Below are 20,818 nucleotides of genomic sequence, written 5' to 3' on the forward strand. Positions count from 1 at the left end.
CCTGTTCCCGCAATGCATCCTGCCAGTATTGCCGAACGTCTTGCCACTTAGACAGGACGCCGTCTTCTCCATTTGTGTTAGGGCGCAATTCCGGACTTTATCCGGATCGGAATTTCATTCTAATGAATGAAACTGGGATCCTATTCCTGCCGCGGCTGCATCTTAGTTAGTAGATAACTCCCTAATTCCCACGGTATTAGGGAGTTATCTACCAAAAGGCTGAAAGACCTAAATTGGTCTTTCAGCCACATTTACTAATACTAAGTAAAGATTACTTAGTATTAGTAAATGCTGCCCCTACTCGCTATACTGTCTACACTCGCTATACTGCGAGTAGGGGCATGTCTAGTAAACAAAACAAAAAATCCTAGTACCCACCCCTGCGTGGCGGGTGGGGACCCTAAATAACAATAAGGGGGGGACCTATTGTTCTCCCCCCATCTCCCCACCCCTGAGTGGTGGGTTGGGGCCATAAATAACAATAAGGGGGGGAGACCTACCAATCAGAGTGCTTTGTGTAATTTTACACAGCATAGGAAAGTTCACTTTGCCACGCTGTGTAAAATGACTCATAACACTCTGATTGGATGGCTTGAAATCCATCCAGAGTGCTCTGTGTCATTTTACACAGCGTGGGAAAATTCCAAAGTCCCCCCCTCCCATTATCCTTTAGGGCCCCCACCTGCCGCTCAGGGGTGGGGACCGGGGGGAGGACAATAGGTCCACACACCCTTATTGTTATTTAGGGCCCTCACCCGCCGCTCAGGGGTGGGAGGACAGTAGGTCCACCCCCCCTTATTGTTATTTAGGGCCCCACCCGCCGCTCAGGTGTTTAAGGTATTTCATAGTGCTATATAGTGTGGGAAGATGACGTGTCCCACAGGGACTTCATCTACCCACACAAAGATGGCGGTGCCGTGAATATAGGTGGGGGAAGAAAATAAAGATAAAAAAATAGGTAATGTGGGAAGCTTAGGGGCATTTGGGGGAGACTGGGGGGTCAGTTATGTGTAGTGGAGTCGGGAGGGGGGTTAAAAAAAAAAAAACGGGATTCGGCCATGACAGTGCCGCTTTAAAACTGGGAAACCATTGTTTGAATCCCAGACCACCTCACCAGTAAGTGTCCCTTGGCTAGACACCTAGCGATATATATCCACCTAACTCTAATACTGAAAGATTATATGCTGTGGAACATGTTTGCGCTATATGAGTAAATATATATAATTAGCAAACAATAGATTGTAATGTACCAGTATGTATCCATTGTGCACTTTAACATCCATTTATTGAGTATTTGATCTACATTGCACGATTACACACACTGTTGTTTCTCTTCATAGTCATGAGCTTGGAAAGCCGCTCACTTCACCTGTCTACACTGGTCCGAGAGGCTGAGCAAAGAGTGAATGACCTCACAGCCCAAGTTGTAAATGAAGCACCAAACGCAGACTGCACTGAAAAAGAAAAACAGCTCAAATCCTGGGAATGGCGCTATCGGCTTTACAAGCGTATGAAAGCTGGGTTTGAGCATGCACGTAAGTAGCTTAGCATTTCCCAAACACACCATACAGCAAGTATATCATCTTTTGTATAATAAAGGAGGACTTCGTAAACAGTGGGTATTCACATTCAAAGGGTGATTGGCCATGCAATGGATTTATTTAATTGTATTCATGTTTCAAAGTTACATCTGGGTAGTCACCCAAAGTGAATCTTAAAGTTACAGTGAGAAAAAAGAGAATAAAAACAATGTATGTATATGTGTGGCGAAATGCACACTAAAGTAAAATATAGCCAAAGCTATAAAAGAACAATGTGCTGGCTTCTTCCATGTTGTGATAAAACCCATTACTGTGCTGTCATTGGATCTGGTGGTGTAGAGCATCATCAAAAAAGGGCAGTTTAAAGAGACCTGTTTTAATGTGATTATAATTTCATGTACACGTTATGTTAGCCATAGAGCTGGCATATACAGAGGTTTTTAAAATACAATGTATTTACCAGTGCACTTCCAATATTTAATAAAATACATACAATGGTGGATCACACTTCTTATGGCTTCCTAAAATAAAAACATAAAAACATATAGTGTAATACAGTAAATATATTATAAAAAAGGAAGATGTCTATATCCAAATAGGTAGTCTTCAGAAAAAATAATCTTATTACAACATTAAAGATATGGAAGGTGTATTCAAATATTGATCTGTTACTTTGGTAAGCAGGTGTTGTTACCAAAGTAACAGATCAATATTTGAATACACCTTCCATATCTTTAATGTTGTAATAAGATTCTTTTTTCTGAAGACTACCTATTTGGATATGTTTCAGTATGAGAAATATCTGTTTATATCCCTGTTTTTTTCATTTCCACATATGCACGAGTGTGGAACGCACATGCGTTCCACTGCACGTTCCAGTGACGTCACAAAAGTGCCAAATGGGAAACCGGAAGTGACGTCATCGACGCATGGAACGCAACATGCGTTCCAAATGCTGATACCGGAACCCTAAAGTAAGCCGCAAATAGCGACATAAAAGACCACCAAACACCCCATAAGTTACTACAGACTGAGGAAGCACTAGGGGCGAAACGCGTATCAGGACCTTTGAGGACATTTGTGCCTGCTTTATTCAAGACCACTAAGGACATTTATGCCTGCTTCATCTGCACTTTATATTTTAGTGCTTTTTATGGACTTGGATAGCCATCTGGCTATTGGACTTTGCTTCTTTTAACTTTTTGTTTTGTTAAGAGCAGTCCTGTATTTTTTACCAGCATTTTACATCTAATAAATTCAGTTTCAAGAAAGAATTTATTTTTCCGTTGTTCCTGTTACCTTCAGAACGACTAAAGAAAAGACAGGGACGTCCTACTAAGTGTCCCACTGCAACACTCATGGGAGCCATATGATTTTATTTGGCTCCCGGCTTGTGAGTACATGATCTTAACCATCTTCCTTTTTTATAATATATTTACTCTATTACACTATATGTTTTTATGTTTTTATTTTAGGAAGCCATAAGAAGTGTGATCCACTATTGTATGTATTTTATTTGCTATTGTTAGAGTGGTTTGAGGGGTCCCACTCAGGTGGTTACAACAGTTCTGTTGTTGCACTGTATCACTTTTTCTTACTGTATTAGTACTATTTGTCACTTCCAATATTTACTTCTTTCCTGTTTGATTAAAAACTACAGCTGTAACATGTGTTACCACATTAGGCATTGTGAGATGCCTACTGTAGCCACATACATCGCTAGTTTGTTATTCATCGTATACTACGTAGGGTGGTCGTTACCTGTCATTTTCTTTTTGGTGCAGGGGTTCCAGATGCCCCAACGAACGTCTGCCTGGCTGTCACCAGTAGCACTACTTTACAGGTCTCTTTCCAGGAGCCACTGAGTGTAAATTCAGCTGTGGTCACAAAGTACAAAGGTTGGTAATGTTGAGCCATAGATGACAGAAATAACTTTTTTTTTTTTTTTTTTTTAAACTGTCACTAAAGTATGATTTATCAGGAATTAAATGTGAATTATTTCCAGTTTTAGGACAAAATAGCTGAATGTAAAACAATCTCCAATTTAGCTATATTTTAGTTTCAGCTATTTTGTGAAATAATAACAGTGTGAGTGGACTATTAATACTGAACATGTTATATATGCACAGACAGGCATTGTTTATCAGACCTCAACCTGCATTTCCGCAGGCACTCGTAGCAGCGTAGCCCTGTTTTAAACCAAAGAAAGTGCTGGGATAAAAAAAAAGGAAAATTGATCAGAAACCAGCCATTGATTCTACAGTTTCGACCTTTTGGGTCTCGTCAGCATCGTGTTGTTCCTGGTTTAGGGGCTGAAGCTGTATGTGGCCAGACAGACCAAATGTTTCGGTTCTGACTGAGATTATTGCTCCCAGTGCTGATCTGTGCTTCCTTCCCCATTCATTATGGGGAATTATTTCATAGATGATGTCATCCTTCATGCAGTTGCAGATTCTAAATATTGATATGGTCACTGAAATAATGAGCAGATCATTTAATAATTATATTCTTGTAGATATGAAAGCAACAATATATTTAGTAGGAAATTAATATAGCAATGCACTGAAAGATTTTATATTCATTGTTCTTCTTTATCAATGTGTAAATTGGTCTGAAGGGATAATATACAAATATTCTAGGAACAGTATATACACACACATTTTAATCTCACAATAATAAGTGATGTCTAATAGTGCCCAGGAGAGAGATCATCAAGAGAGATGCACCATTTGTTTTTAAACCAATGCGTATTTCTAAAGTTATAAATAAGGAAAAGTAGACGCTCTAATGTGGGCATGGAAACCTAAATCACAGTCACATGATGAGCAACTCATGGAAGTCATTATTCGGACATAACAAGTAAGGCTTTATATAAAAGGGCATACCGGATATAGCAGGTTTCCTAAGTCACGTAGACTACATATTCCAAAATTCTTTGCCAGCTCATTGGTTGGTGAGAATTATGGGAGGTGTAGTTAAAGAGCACAATAAGAGTCAAAGTTTGACATCTCTTATATCTATTGAACGATGACAAAAACAAGTATCAGTATAAACAAAGAGAATGTTACCTGCGCTCTGGCCTAAATCCTCATGTACATTTAAACAAAATGGAGGCTCTTTAGTTTTTATTCCAATAGTCATTTGAATATATAAGCTCACCAGCCACGTCAAGGCAAGCCTCAATAGGTGAGTTCCTACACTAGCCATTAGATATGCTGATATCAGCCAAGAATCTCCAATAAGACAGGAAGGGGTATTTTATAAACCCTTTCACATTTAACCCTTTATAGGGCTTCTACACATACAATAAACTTTGCTGGTATCAAAACAAAGTATAAACATCTCTAATGAGACAGGAAGGGGTATTTTTTAAGATTCTTGGCTGATGTCAGCATATCTAATGGCTAATGTAGGAACTCACCTATTGAGGCTTGCCTTGACGTGGCAGGCGAGCTTATATATTCAAATGACCATTGGAATAAAAACTAAATAGCCTCCATTTTGTTTAAATGTACATGGGGAATTAGGCCAGAGCGCAGGTAACGTTCTCTTTGTTTTTACCATGTATTTTAAGCTGTTGGATACTAAGCTACTGCTGCTGTAAGCGCTGTGCTTTATCTTTGTGTAAGTATCAGTATAACCCTGAAAAAATTGAACCCTGAGAAGCACAGGGTTATTCTGATAAAACTGCCAATAACTTTCTTTTTTCAGCACAGTATGTGATGCGCACATTTGGTATTCCTATGTGTTAAGGACTGCATACATTCAAAAAACTTTTAAATATTTAAAATAAAGTTGTCTAGTGCCTTAGTTAGCAGAATAAATGTGCCAATATTATAAGATTTGGTATGGTGCAGTATTTATAAAGGGCTCTGCCGTTACTGTGTGTAATAGCTGATGATATTGGTTTTCTAATTTGTACAGTGGAATGGAGTCTCTCCTCATCTTTCTCTCCGAATGTGGGAGAAGTGGTTATTGAAAAGCTGAGAAATCTGCACTTCAACATCAGAGGACTTATTTCAGTAAGTAACTAATGATCTCTCATGGTGACAGAAATAATTCATTAGAAAATCATGACGTACCCGTATGCTTACTTGAACTGTATCATTCCAAATTCCAACCCTTTAATCTGACACTGATTGAAATGGGTGACTCGTAAAGTAAAATACCAAGTTTGTATCTTTGAAACTTCAGTTGTTAAATAGGAAATTGTGGAGAAATGACAAGGGATTTGCAAACTTTAGACAACATGTTCAACAAAATAGTTACATTGAACTTTCCAACTTCATTTTCATGTTCCACTGTCAATCCTCCACAAATACCAGCTTAGTGAAGAAACCCCAACGGACAGACATAAAACCATCAAAATAATAATAAGTTCCCTTTTCTATGGAGTCATGCCACCATTAGAAATGTATTAGACACTTTCACAGCCCTTTAAATAAGGGAATCTTTAATTTAACCCTCTCAGGAGTGGCGCTGAGAGCAGTTCTTGGTAACATCAATGCTGGGCTTCCCTGCTGGGCTTCCCTAACCACTGTTAGATAACTGTCTGTTGACTTCCCCCTAAACAATAAGATTTTTTTCACACATGAAGCAATACCTTTCTTAAGAAAGTAACAGAGTGTTTAAGCCCACTCATGACTATGGGAAGCTTCAATAACATGGGCCCTCGGGATGCAGCATTGTCAAACTCTAAATTACATTAATTATAGCAGCATTAGTGAGCTTGTTACTGACAGAGACATCCTGTCTGATCTCACAGCTTCATGGAGACAAGACAGTGGTGGAGCAGATGGGCTCTAGACAATGCAGCAGGTGAATGTTCAATAAGGCAACTTTCTGTGCCTGGGAAAATATTTACTAGACTGTGACATCCCTTATCAACCCACAGCTCTCCTTAACCCTCTGCTCATATAATATTATTACGCTTAGTCTTCCTTTTGGGAGGGTGGGATATAGTCACATAGGATGGTTCACACAGTGTTCTTTGTGCATGCAAGATGTTTTCTGGCTCGATCAGAAAAAACGTTTGAGAGGAAAAGCTCTCCTATCAGCATCTGTCTTGATTTATTCTCTGGCCCTTTACTCCCACTGCTTTATTGGCATTCCCCCACCATCCCGGCACTCATAATAAATCACAACTTGGCCTTCTGCCACCTACACAGATCAAACCCTCTCACCATCTCCATAGCTAATTGGAGAACAGGAGCAGTGACTCCACTCAGTCACCATTTCCAAATGCAGGGCTCAACCCCTATAGCTAACAAGGTCACAGGCTGGTCGAGGATGCAGAGTAGAGCTGTTTTATCTCCCTGAGAACTGCAGGTCCAGCACAGTGTGACAACTGTCTCTGTATCCCAACAGTATCCCAACCCACACACACAGAGCCAAACTGCAGGTCCAGCACAGTATGACAACAGTATTTGTTTCCCAACCCACACACACACAGCCAAACTGCAGGTCCACCACAGTATGACAACAGTCTCTGTATCCCAACACACACACACAGAGCCAAAGCACAGTATGACGACAGTCTATGTATCTTCTGGTCCAATACAGTATGGCCCTTCCATTCACACTCACAGAGTTGAACTGCAGCTCCAGCACAGCATGATAACTGCCCCTGCATCATGATTGCATGTTAATTAATGTAAATAAAAGAAAAATGTGCAGAATCTATCATATTAGACTAGTAGACTAATAAATAAAATATATAGAACACTGGAAGGCAGATGTGAAACAAACATTGGAGAGTAGTGGCCTCAAAATCGTCTATCTGCATTAGTCAACAAGAGCAGATATATATAAATGGTACAACACACCAGTGAAACCTTGTAACATTGGGAAAACCATTTTGGATGTTTGCTGGAGAGGTTATGGGTAGACTGGCACATATATTCATATGTGGTGTGAAAGTCCAAGTACAAAGATATAGGGCGAGGGACAGAGATTTGTTGACATCAGTTTTTAATAGACCTATTGTCCCTTCTTTGGGCTAAAAACTTGGAGGGGCTTACGTCACACGAACTAAGGTTGTTTAATAAAGGTAATCTTGCAGCTGGACGGGGCATTGGCTCAAGTTTATATTGGGGTTCACATTCCTGAGAACGATAAAATAAAAATAAAGGATAACTACTTAATAGACAAGCTCACAGCTCAGGTCTGCAATACTACTACAACATTTTATAAGGTTTGGCAACCTTGGGAATCCTATATATGTATTCATAGAACCTGTGTGCATTGTTTTCACAGACAATTTTAAAAAAATGCAGCATCTATCAGTAACTGTATAAAGGGCACAACAATCCAATTTGTGCTACTTAAATAAAAATATGCAGGTGCCCTGTCCCAAATCCCCGTAACTGCATGTTTTTAGTATCACTCCAGTGGCCATTAAAGTGTAGGCTCATTGCATGGCTAGGGAGCTGTTTAGTGGACATTTAACCAATAGCTTTCTATGAGAAAGCCTGTACAGCATATGTGCATGGCAGTACCTTTACCCTTGAATAAAATGGAGCTCTTTGGCAGCACTGTATTTCGGGTCTTGCTGCAAAGCACTGGTGTTGTGGTTATAATGTATGCTCTGCGCTGTACACTTCCTTTTACTTAGAAATGTAGACCTGCTTTCATTTGAAACAGAGGCCTATCCAACAAACATCTGAGCAAATGAATGCATAATTATTTTATTTCCCTACAGTTATCAGTCTAAGTATACATAAAGTGCGGCAATGCTGCCCAGACTACACCCTTTCCCTCTGATGTAATTTGTGGAAATATTGCTTCTTTATTTAGCCAGTGCACGTTTGTGTGCGGCATGAACATTCACTGCCTCTTCACATCCATTATGTTAGCCTCTTGAACCTGCAGGAGGTGTACAGGGACTGCACACATACCAACATTTCTTCCTAACTTATAGCACTGCATGAAAACACCAAGAAGCAAACCCTCACTAAAACTCCATAGAATTACATTACAATCTAGCAATTGGCTGAAGGATTCTGTCATTTCCAGGTAATAGAGGAGGTGAATCAGTCATCCATCTAGCAATCACTCCAACAAGTTCATACAGTTGCAAGAAAAAGTATGTGAACCCTTTTGAATTATATGGATTTCTGCACAAATTGGTCATAAAATGTGATCTGATCATCATCTAAGTCACAACAATAGACAATCAGTCTGCTTAAACTAATAACACACAATGAATGAAATGTTGCCATGTTTTTATTGAACACACCATGTAAACATTCACAGTGCAGGTGGAAAAAGTATGTGAACCCTTGGATTTAATAACTGGTTGAACCTCCTTTGGCAGCAATAACTTCAACCAAACGTTTCCTGTAGTTGCAGATCAGACGTGCACAACGGTCAGGAGTAATTCTTGACCATTCCTCTTTACAGAATTGTTTCAGTTCAGCAATATTCTTGGGATGTCTGGTGTGAATCGCTTTCTTGAGGTCATGCCACAGCATCTCAATCGGGTTGAGGTCAGGACTCTGACTGGGCCACTTCAAAAGGCGTATTTTCTTCCGTTTAGGCCATTCTGTTGTTGATTTACTTCTATGCTTTGGGTCATTGTCCTGTTGCAACACCCATCTTCTGTTGAGCTTCAGCTGGTAGACAGATGGCCTTAAGTTCTCCTGCAAAATGTCTTGATAAACTTGGAAATTCATTTTTCCTTCGATGATAGCAATCTGTCCAGGCCCTGACGCAGCAAAGCAGCCCCAAACCATGATGCCCCCACCACCATACTTCACAGTTGGGATGAGGTGTGCTGTGCCTATTTTTCGCCACACATAGTGTTGTGTGTTTCTTCCAAACAACTCAACTTTGGTATCATCTGTCCACAGAATATTTTGCCAGTACTGCTGTTTCCAGGTGCTCTTGTGCAAACTGTAAACGTGCAGCATTGTTTTGTTTGGACAGCAGTGGCTTCCTCTGTGGTATCCTCCCATGAAATCCATTCTTGTTTAGTGTTTTACGTATTGTAGATTCGCTAACAGGGATGTTAGCATTTGCCAGTGACTTTTGTAAATCTTTAGCTGACACTCTAGGATTCTTCTTCACCTCATTGAGCAGTCTGCGCTGTGCTCTTGCAGTCATCTTTACAGGATGGCCACTCCTAGGGAGAGTAGCAGCAGTGCTGAACTTTCTCCATTTATAAGCAATTTGTCTTACCATGGACTGATGAACAGCAAGGCTTTTGGAGATACTTTTATAACCCTTTCCAGCTTTATGCAAGTCAACAATTCTTAATCGTAGGTCTTCTGAGAGCTCTTTTGTGTGAGGTATCATTCACATCAGGCAATGCTTCTTGTGAAAAGCAAAACCAGAACTGGTGTGTGTTTTTTTTATAGGGCAGGGCAGCTGTAACCAACACCTCACATCTCACTCCAATTAGCTCTTGGAGATGTCATTAGTCTAGGGGTTCACATACTTTTTCCACCTGCACTGTGAATGTTTACATGGTGTGTTCAATAAAAACATGGCAACATTTCATTCTTTGTGTGTGATTAGTTTAAGCAGACTGTGATTGTCTATTGTTGTGACTTAGATGATGATCAAATCACATTTTATGACCAATTTGTGCAGAAATCCATATAATTCCAAAGGGTTCACATACTTTTTCTTGCAACTGTATCTTTATTAATATTCCATTTCTATTTTATTATTATTATTATTATTATTATTATTATTAAGCTAGGTTTGTGCACTTGAGCAAGCCACCAGTTGGACATTTTCTTATGTTATCAGGAGTCCAAAAATCTATGTAGTAGCAGATGGGTGTCTTCACCATTGGAAATATGCTACAATAATTTATAGTTTGATGACATCCCTGCAGACTAAGGGAATGCTGTATTGTTAATTAATCTTGAGCCACTGATTGCTCTGTTTAAATGTTCAAGTCCTGTTGGCATTTTGATTTATAATGATTTATGTTTATTGTCCAAATAATGCTTAGATTCTGTGCCAACTTTTATCATCAGATGAATAACCATTCAAAAGCATACAATCCCACCTAATTTCTTGATGAATGCCAGAAGCTGCAAGCATGATAATTACAGGAAGTGATGTTATAATGCATGGATTTGTAGCCCCATTTTTCTTAGTGATATCACTTCCTGATCGTTTTTTCTATATTTTAATGTCAGGGTGATTTTTTTTTACTGTTATACATGTGCCAATTTAAAAGTAGCGTAATTGTAAGAGCGAGATGGCTGCCAGATTCTTAAACAATAATGTGTAGCTGACCTTTTTTATTATTTCTTCATAGGGCACTATGTATTATGTACAAGTATCTGCTTACAATATGAAAGGTTGGGGACCCCCACAGACTTCACTTCCCGCTTTTGCTATTCCTTCAAGTAAGTAGTCCTAAATATATCGGTGTTATAATTGGAGTGCAGTTGTGTATCAGCATGTGGGCTACTGTGATGGTCAACCTAAGGTCTCCTTTAAAAGTCCATGCCATCAGTGGAGAATCATTCCTATGAATTGGCAGTGGATCAAATCAGCACTTTAGCGAAGCCCGGTCCCTCTAGGAAATGGTGCATCCTTACCATAGTGGGTTTTGCTACCTTGTACTCGGGAGGTGGTAACCTTGTCCAACAGCTAGACTGAAACAGTAGCTGACGCTCTATTAAAAGTATTTATGCTTGTATTTTTCCCTAGTGAGACAATGTCAGATTAGGTCACCATATTTACACATTCGACATACTTGATCATCGAAACACACAAAATGATGCCTTGTGCTCAAACTCCCACTACTCCTGGGTGGCAGAACTGACTATAGTACTCATTAGGCTCAATACATAGAATTAAAAAACTTTCCCTGCGCACTATCCCAATTCCCTATTAAAGAACTGGAGCTTTTTAGTATCACTCCCAAAGCCATTAAAGTGTAAGCTGACATGACACCTTAAGACAAACATCTTAGGTGAGTCCTACACTAACAATGAGATGTTGCCTTTTGCTTCTTTGAGCTAAAAGGCAACATCTCTAACGAGACACTTAACAACCCTAAATAGTGTAGGAGGCAGCACTGTAACATGGTTGTGTAATAATAAATTGTTGTGCAAATAAATTGTCCCTGTAGACTGGCGAGAATACGATGGAAGAGCTCCAAGAAGGAGAGGTCAGGCAGAAGCTCTGGATCTTCTACTTGGCCAAGTGAAGACTGGACATCAGCAATGCGTATGCCACGGTGAGTTGGTCTTTACATAGAGAAATATTCACCATCCCTATAATTAGTTACATAGGAACACAGGTGGTTAGGATGTTTCATAGTAATGAGACCTCATCAGCCAGGATGGCAGTAACATTCTGTGCAGCAATATTTGTGCTAATATATTTGTATATCTTTGTTTAACCTTTCTTTCAATTTGGCTCATTTTATATATGACTTCTGCCTGCTCCCTCACCCACTTTGTGATTCTATGTGTCTTTTCTGTGTGTGTTTTTTTTTTTTTTTACCCCATCTTTCTACCCTTTGTGGGGTTTTTTCATCTTGTGGTTTGTGTATAAGTTTTCACTTGATCTGTTATCCTTCCCTTTCCCTCATTATAACTCAACCTGAATTCAGTTGACCCGTTCAGCTCTCATGCTGGTGACAACACGTGTGGATGCTGGACATTTCAGAGATGCCCTCCTTCACACCACGATTGTAAACAGTAGTCATAAGTATCTGTGGCCTTTCTATCCACTTGAATGAGCCTGGCCAATTTTATTAATCAAGTGTTTTCACCTATAGAATTGCAGCTCACTGAATGTGTTTTTATATATCTCACTATATTCTGTAGATACAGATGACCTTGGATTTTCTAAAGTTTGCAAATATTTATTATAGATATCAGATATATATTATAGATATCAGATATAGATATTTATTATAGAGATCACACAATTCAAAGTTGTATTATTGGGTTTTAAAAATAAAACCTAGTTCATAGTAGTTCCTCTAATCCAATTAGATAACACATTTTCCATATTTGGCTGAAAACCAACTTGACTGTGTCTGCATGGTTTATATGAGGTGTAAATAATCTTCTGTAGTCCTGTTTGTGTTAACAATCAAGTGTACCTTATCAGTTGGCATTGACACAAAATGAAAGCACACACACGTCTGTATTTTCAAGTTTTTGGTTTAACTTTTTTTTAGCGATGGGCCTGCTAGCCCAGTGTATACAGAGGGGTCATTTTATAATGTAAATTCTCATTATTTTGCAGAACCATTCAAAAATCAATCACAGAGTAGAAAACACTCAGTCTCCAAGAGCCTGAAACACCTCTTCCATCCCAGCAGCAAGTTCCTGAAAGGCCTAAAAAGGTACATTGAATTTAATGGTAGAATTTCTGCCATGACAATTGCATTTCACTAGGTGACAGCAAAACAGGAATGGGTTAGAGCAGAGGTGGACAAAAGGTAGACCCCAAGCTGTTGAAGAACAACAACTCCCAGTTTTTAGGCTGCAAAGCATTGTGGGAGGTTTAGTTCAACAACAACTAGTTGTTTTATTTAGATGTCAGTTTTAGACAGAGATTGAGTAGGGCACACACTTGCAAGAGAGTAATCCCACAATCATGCTTCAGTAAGGGAGGGCAAATTTACAAAGTCCACTGGTAAGTTTCATTAAAAAAAAAAAAACAGGCACACTTGGTAGTTTCCTCAAATAGGAAGGCTTGACAAAGGCACAAGTAAGAGCCGAAATGTTGCTCCTGCTGTACACTGTTCCTAAATAAAAGCCTGCCCATCTGAGGAAACTACCAGGTGTGCTTAGGTTTTAGTGAAACATGGATGTCTGCTTAATGAGCCTGAGGTAAAACTGCAGGTCAGTAGATATTGAGGTAACTCACACTATTCACAGTCTTTTTTAAAACAAGTTGTGGGCCAATGTGCTCTACCAAGTCAATTATGTGGCTGTGAATACATCGTGGTAGTGTTTTTTTTGTAATTTTTTATATGACTTGCATTGTGGGAACCAGGACTGAAACAATTATCAAGCAAATTTTCTAACAGGACAGCGGCCACCATGGAAACTAGTTGAATGTTACTGGTGATTGCATGTACACCTGTGCTGAAATATATAAATAAATAATTTTACCTACCTTTTCTCTAGTGCCAAATCTCTCTTGAGCTCCTCCTTGCATGAACTCAATCCTGGGGACTGTAGCGCTAGCATAGAATGATTCTTTATGGCAAGTCGTGAGGGCACTGCACATGCGTCCGTGATGTCACAGTATGCCTGGGCATGACAGCCGGGAGCTAACAGTCCAGACTCTCCTATTCAGAGGGCTTGGAGGCATGCAAGCCTTCTAATTAGTAAAACAAAACATTTTGGGGTTAAATGTATGGTGAACTACTGCAGCACTAAAACAACCTCAATAAGAGGTTGTACTAGTGAGTACATAGTTCCTTTAAGAACACTGACCTAGAATTCATTTTTACACATGGTATAAATTAAAAATGGTGACAATTAGAGCAGCAACTTATACTAAATAAGCCTTGTTCCAGTGACACACTACTTCGTCTGGCCTGTAGACAGAAAAAAAAAGTTTCTCTGAAAACACTGTCTAAGATCGTGCAAGGCACCTGTATACTTATCATATCATATTGTACCTTTATTTATTCAGGGGTCTTTACCTTGCATCAATATTTTATAAGGATGACAATATTCTGGTCACTCACGAAGATCAGATTCCAGTGGTGGAAATAGATGACTCCTACTCCTGTCTGCTCATGCAGGACTTCTTGTGGTTTACCAAGGTATACCTAACAACTCGTTTCAACACATGCACCTACTAACTACAGGGTCAAAGTCACGGTATGTCATACAATCTCATCTAGCTGGCCTTCTGTATTTTTATATTGATCTCAACCGACCTACAAAAACATTGCTCAATCAATTTAATGGACTTTTGGAATCACATCTATCAACATTTAAAAAATATTTTTAAGGGTGTGGCTAGCACTTTAGTAAACAGGTGGTGCGATGTGAGGTATAAACGAAGGACACAAAGATTTGTGTCAGATGAACATTCAGTGAGAATTTCTATGCATTCAAACATCCACAAGTTAGATAGAAATGATAAAATTATAGCTTTTAGCTTTCTATCTCATCACAAGGTAAAGTAAATCTAATAACCAGTGTGCTCAGAAACTCCATATCATGCCACAATACATGATTCCTTGTGTAGTGTTTGCATTTACTTTATATCCATGCTATAGTTCTCAATCCTCACCAGCTCTCTATTTTCAATATGAGACATCTAATGCAAAAAATGCAATGTATTGAGGGACATTAAACAAGGTGAAAGTAATTATTCTGCAGGTAATTAGCATTGCCACCATCTGGAGGATAATTGGACAAGCCTAGCACACAATCAGACAGGTATTAGGGTAGCTATCCTCTATTTTGCTGCTAGATAGTCAAGATTAATGTGCAAGAATGCATATAGGCACAATACAAAAAAAAGTTACAAAAACAAGTTTACAGATAACTGTTGAAAGAATGAATTTTGGTCATATGAGACCATTTTGGAATTGCTTTGGAGAAACTTGTTCCATTCTAGTTGTGAAGCACAGTACTTGGAGTGTCATGGTTTGGTGATGTATTGTTGGTCCCATATAGAATTTTGTTCAGTGGCAAAAACATCCAGATCCAGCGGCTGCAAATGTTACAGTGCTGTTTTCTGTTCTTTGCTGAATTGATTCAAAACTTAAAAACGCCAAGTATACTGCAGTTAACTTTTATGCAAAAAGAATTTTGGTAGATGTGCTCCCGTTACAGTTACACGGTAGACATGCTTCCATTAAGGCTACATGGTAGACATGTCCCTGTTACAGTTACACGGCAGACATGCTCCCATTAAGGTTACACGGTAGGCATGCTGCTCCTGTTACACTTACACGGTAGACGTGCTTTAGTTACAGTTACACGGTATACATGCTCCCATTATAGTTACATGGTAGACATGCTCCTATTAAGGTTACACGATAGACGTGCTTTCAATACAGTTACACGTTAGACATGCTCCTATTAAGGTTACACGGTAGACGTGCGTTCGTTACAGTTACACGGTAGACATGCTCCTATTAAGGTTACACGGTAGACGTGCGTTCGTTACAGTTACACGGTAGACATGCTTTCGATACAGTTACTCGGTAGACATGCTCCCATTAAGGTTATATGGTAGACGTGCGTTCGTTACAGTTACACACCAGATGTGCTTTCGATACAGTTACACGGTAGACATGCTTTCACTACAATGACACGGTAGACGTGCTTTTGTTACAGTTCCACGGTAGACATGCTCCCATTAAGGTTACACGGTAGACTTGCTATTGTTATAGTTACACGGTAGACGTGTGTTCGTTACTGTTACACAGTAGATGTGCTTTCGATACAGTTACATGATAGACATGCTTTTGTTACAGTTACACTGTAGAGGTGCTTTCGATACAGTGACACGGTAGACATGCTCCTATTAAGGTTACACGATAAACGTGCTTTTCTTACAGTTACACGGTAGACATGCCTTAGTTACAGTTACACGCTACACATGCTTTCGATACAGTTGCACAGTTGACATGCTCCAATTACGGTTACACCGTAGACGTGCGATCGTTACAGTTACACGGTAGACGTGCTCCCATTAAGGTTACACGGTAGATATGCTTTAGTTACAGTTACACAGTAGATGTGCTTTTAATACAATTACACGGTAGATGTGCTTTCGATACAGTTACATGGTAGACTTGCGTTCGTTACTGTTACACTGTAGATGTGCTTTCGATACAGTTACATGGTAGACTTGCGTTCGTTACTGTCACACGGTAGATGTGCTTTCGATACAGTTACACGGTAGACTTGCGTTCGTTACTGTTACACGGTAGATGTGCTTTCGATACAGTTACACGGTAGACTTGCGTTCGTTACTGTTACACTGTAGATGTGCTTTCGATACAGTTACATGGTAGACTTGCGTTCGTTACTGTTACACAGTAGATGTGCTTTCGATACAGTTACACGGTAGACGTGCTGTCATTACAGTTCCACGGTAAACACAGTACAGTTACACGGTAGACGTGCTTTTGTTACAGTTACACAGTAGACGTGCTTTTGTTAGTTACTGTTTTATAGTAGATATGTTCCCATTATATTATAGTTATAAAGTAGATGTACTTTGTGAGATAAGTGCAATGCAAATACAATATTTATACAACAGAGAAATACACTTAGCAGAAAGTTTTCCATACATTTTGTTTGATAAATTCCAGTTGTCACCAATCACCTTTTATATCTTTGATTGGATGCCTACCTTCTTTCTGAAACCCAATCTCTCTAAAACTGAGCTCCTGGTCTTTCCTCCTCCTTATGCTGATCCTCCTCTTTCACTCTCCTTTCAAGTTAGTGGTACACACAACAGCCCATCCTTACAAGCTCACTGTCTTGGTGTTATATTTTATTCTGGCCTCACCTTTGAGCCTCACATCCAGTATGTCAATTTCACCTTAATCCTGTCGATTTCTCCTTAAAAACATTGCCCGCATCGGCCACTTTCTTACGCAAGATGCTAGTAAGGAGCTTGTCCATGCGCTGGTAATCTCTCGCATAGATTATTGTAACCCTTTCCTAATTGGACTTCACAGAAGTCCCGCTACAATCTAATGAATGCTGCCGCCAAACTGATTTTCCTCTCCAGTTGCTCCTCTCACACCTCACCCCTTACATTGGCTTCCTGTATCCTATAGGAGTAAAATCAAAGTACTAATCCATACCTATAAAGCACTGAACAGTTCTAGCCCCTCCCATATCTCTTCACTGATCCATAGGTATGCTCCTTTTCGGTCTCTCTGCTCTGCCCATGACCTTCTCCTGTCTGCTGCTCGCACCTGTACGGCCAACTCCATCTCTGCCTCAATCCCACCTTATTTGATTGCTATCTTCTGTCCTATTGTGTTTTATACCCCACCTCATGTAGACTGTAAGCTTGTTTGAGCAGGGTCCTCTTCAACCTATTGTTCCTGTAATCTTTTGTAATTGTCTTATCTATTGTTAAATCTCCCCCTCCTATAATATTGTAAAGCGCTGCAGAATGTGTTGGCGCTATATAAATGCCAATAATAAATATTAGTAATTATATTGTCCTAAAAACCAAACAGCTAATTATATATTATAAAACTTAAAACAATTACTCCCAAAACAGAATCTTTCATATTACAGTAATTCAAATTGTGACCAGTTTGATAAGTGTTGCTCCTGCTACTATTCACATGATGCTTGTCACGGCTCGCGGCTGCATGTGGTCGCACCCGAATGGTGCGCCCCCGCTGACAGGTTAGTGAACTTACCTGTTTAGCAGCGATCTGGGAGCCGTTTCACTGGGGCGTCCGTCCCCTCCACAAGCGGCAAACAAAATGGTGTGACAACGTGTTTGCGCCCATTTGTAGCTCCGCCTCCCAGGTCACGCAAACTTGCGTGGGACGTCACCACGTCGCCGCATACGCACGTTCTGGGGTCAGAGGCGAAGCTATGACCAATCAAGCACAAGGAGGGGTATTTAAACCTCTGAAGTTCCCTAGCCCATTGCCCTGTTGTGGTTTCAGTTCCTGGTTCGCGAGAGTGCCTTTTCCTTGTTCTTGTTATTTGGTCTTCCCAGTATTTTGACTTTGGCTATTCCTGACTACTCTTATCTCTGGTTTCCCTGACTTGGCTTTCCTTATCGATCTCGTGTATTTCTGGCTTCCTTGACCTCGGCTTTCCCTTGACCATTCTCTGTCTTTCAACGTATTAACCCGGCTATTCTAAGGACCGGTTTACGTTCTGTCTATCTTCTATAGTCTATGTAGATGTTACATAGTTGTGCGTGTTGGACCACACTGGTAGTCGTGACAATGCTATATATATATATATATATATATAAAATGCGCAGCTCAGTATGCGTTTAAAAAGGCAATGATTGTCCAACCAAATAAGGTACCAGTACAAGCAAGGCAAAGATGTGGTCAGAATAGCAGAAGTTTGGTCCATGCAGCACAGGTTCTTATATGGGTATTTTACAGAAAGGTCAGGAAACAAAGGTTAGAAATAACACTAGTGTGTCACTGAGGATAGCACAGTACTGTGCAAGGAGGGCTGGCCTACTGACACACATAAATAGGGAGAAAAGCCATGCCTGCCATTTCACCGACACCCTGTCTCTTCCTTCAAGTACCACACCTCTCTCTCCCTTTACGTACACCAGTATTTGTCACGTGCGCACCCATGGGGTTAGACAGAGAGGAGGATTGGTGGTCACTTACCACATTCCAAGAAAAGCTGATTCTGGAAAGTTTGCGAGCTGCGGCATCTTTACAGATGCCATGGGATCGCTCCTCGCGCTCAGAAGAGAGTCATACAGGAAGCTGTAGAGGAAGCCCCGCCGACCTCTGTCTGGGACTCAGGTGCAAGCCAGCACAACACCTCATGGAACAGAAAGAGAAACGCGCAGAAAGATTGCCAGGTAAGTAGCAGGGGCCTGACAATTCCAGTCTGAACAACATAGAAAAAAAATAGTATCCAATGGCTGGTAGACGTGAACGGATGGAAAATTTGGTTTGTCCAAATAAAATCAACCGATTCTGATTAACCAAATTGTGTTAATGCTGTGGTTCAGTTCGCCCAAATTTTGTTTTTCATTTATTTGTCCCAAACAAAATCCGTGCTAATCAATTTCAATTAACCTGTCACTCATTGCTGGCTAGAGAAGGTTACACATGGGAGCCTTAATCCCCCCCCACCTGTGGGATTGGAAGGTATTATGTTAAGTAACCCCATGCCATCCCATCACCCAATTTCAGGGTTAGAGGTTTAAACTTTTCAGGGCTATCCATGCAATATGCATAGAACACAGTTAACTCAATGGAATATGAAGGCAGCCCAGAATATAATGCAAAATCTTATTCTACACAAGTACAGTTTGTGCTGACAGTACAAATTGTATTTATTTTCATGTGTATAATATGATTCTGCATCATTTTCTGCATTGCATTTACTTTCCATTGAGTTAACTGCGGTGTCAAGGTGCATATTGAAGGGAATAGCCCTTCAAAATGTAACCCCTCACCAACAGCATTGGGTGAAGGGATGGGGGCCCTGCATTTGGTCCCCACATGTTAACCAATCACTGACATCCCCATCAAGCAATTAGTTTTGTTATAAAAGCAATTCATTCATTTATGATTGTTCCGAAAGTGCAAGTTTCCCAAAATTCGTGCAAATTACCGTTTGTCTAAAAAATGAATGTACAAGTCTAATGATTGGAGTGTCAGATGCTGTTATAGACTACTAATTTAATTAGGCACATAATTTTCCCTAGTGTCTAACTTTTTGCATAATAAACAGTTAATATTGTAAAGTCCCATTAAGTTTAGCAAGAATAACTTTGAGATGGAAAAGATTTTTAAATAGAAGCAGTAACAGCCTGATTCTGATACAGAATTGTGTCATTCTAAAACAATGTAAACATTCCATAACCACTTTTATACCTTTAAGGAGCCAGTAAGGCAAACTATTGAAAGCATATGAATCTCAGTTCTTTCTGTTTGCTTCTCTCTAGTTGTCGTGCATGTGGGATGACATTCTGTGGCTCAGGCAATGTGTCACTGTATCACAGTCCTCCTGCTCCTGCATACTGCAGACCCGCTTCAAGATGCTGCTAGCTGTGTCCCAAATGCAGGTATGAAATATGAACCCTTGCTATCAGGATGGGTGGCATAAGCTGCCATCACTAGAGGAGGGGAGCGGCGCCCATAAGATCCCAGTTAATAAGTCAAGCCGTTCAAAAGCTGTTTTGAATACTTGCAATGGTGGGGGCACTTCTGGAACCATATCCACTTCGTCAACCTATAGTTGTTATGGTGATTGAAGTATCCCTTTAATAATTATAGATAGCTGTTGAATAATTAATGTATTTTAGTGTTTTAATTATGCCCCATGATTTATTTACTAAACTAATAATTAGGTATACATTCTGGGTGAATTATTTTTCTGATGCCGCTTTTTTGTCCCAAATTTTGCATTGCCCTTGTATGTTCTGCCCAGTTCCCAGTTTAATAAATAAACCCTTGAGCCTGTAGTCAAACCAGGTATCCCTGCATCATACATGCCTCATATCTTTTCATTACTGCTTTATCACTACATATGCTCTCTCCAAGGAGGCTTGGCTTTCTATTGTATATTGGTGTCACTGATCTTAACAGAAACTTAACAAGATGGATCTACTGAACAATTATTATT

General features: G+C 39.9%; 1 protein-coding gene across 4 annotated transcripts in view; it reads left to right on the plus strand.

Moving 5' to 3' along the window:
• Positions 1-20,818, plus strand: part of LOC134571899 (ankyrin repeat and fibronectin type-III domain-containing protein 1-like) — a 261,503-nt gene that overhangs the window by 214,209 nt on the left and 26,476 nt on the right. For all 4 annotated transcript variants that reach the window (XM_063430579.1, XM_063430580.1, XM_063430582.1 and 1 more), the window contains 8 exons: positions 1,341-1,535; positions 3,326-3,439; positions 5,466-5,563; positions 10,816-10,906; positions 11,638-11,745; positions 12,768-12,867; positions 14,172-14,304; positions 20,139-20,258. In XM_063430579.1, coding sequence (XP_063286649.1) covers positions 1,341-1,535; positions 3,326-3,439; positions 5,466-5,563; positions 10,816-10,906; positions 11,638-11,745; positions 12,768-12,867; positions 14,172-14,304; positions 20,139-20,258 — 959 coding nt within the window. The remainder of the gene's footprint in view (positions 1-1,340; positions 1,536-3,325; positions 3,440-5,465; positions 5,564-10,815; positions 10,907-11,637; positions 11,746-12,767; positions 12,868-14,171; positions 14,305-20,138; positions 20,259-20,818) is intronic.

The sequence above is a fragment of the Pelobates fuscus genome, chromosome 8 (assembly GCF_036172605.1).
Source record: "Pelobates fuscus isolate aPelFus1 chromosome 8, aPelFus1.pri, whole genome shotgun sequence".
Lineage (NCBI taxonomy): Eukaryota > Metazoa > Chordata > Amphibia > Anura > Pelobatidae > Pelobates > Pelobates fuscus.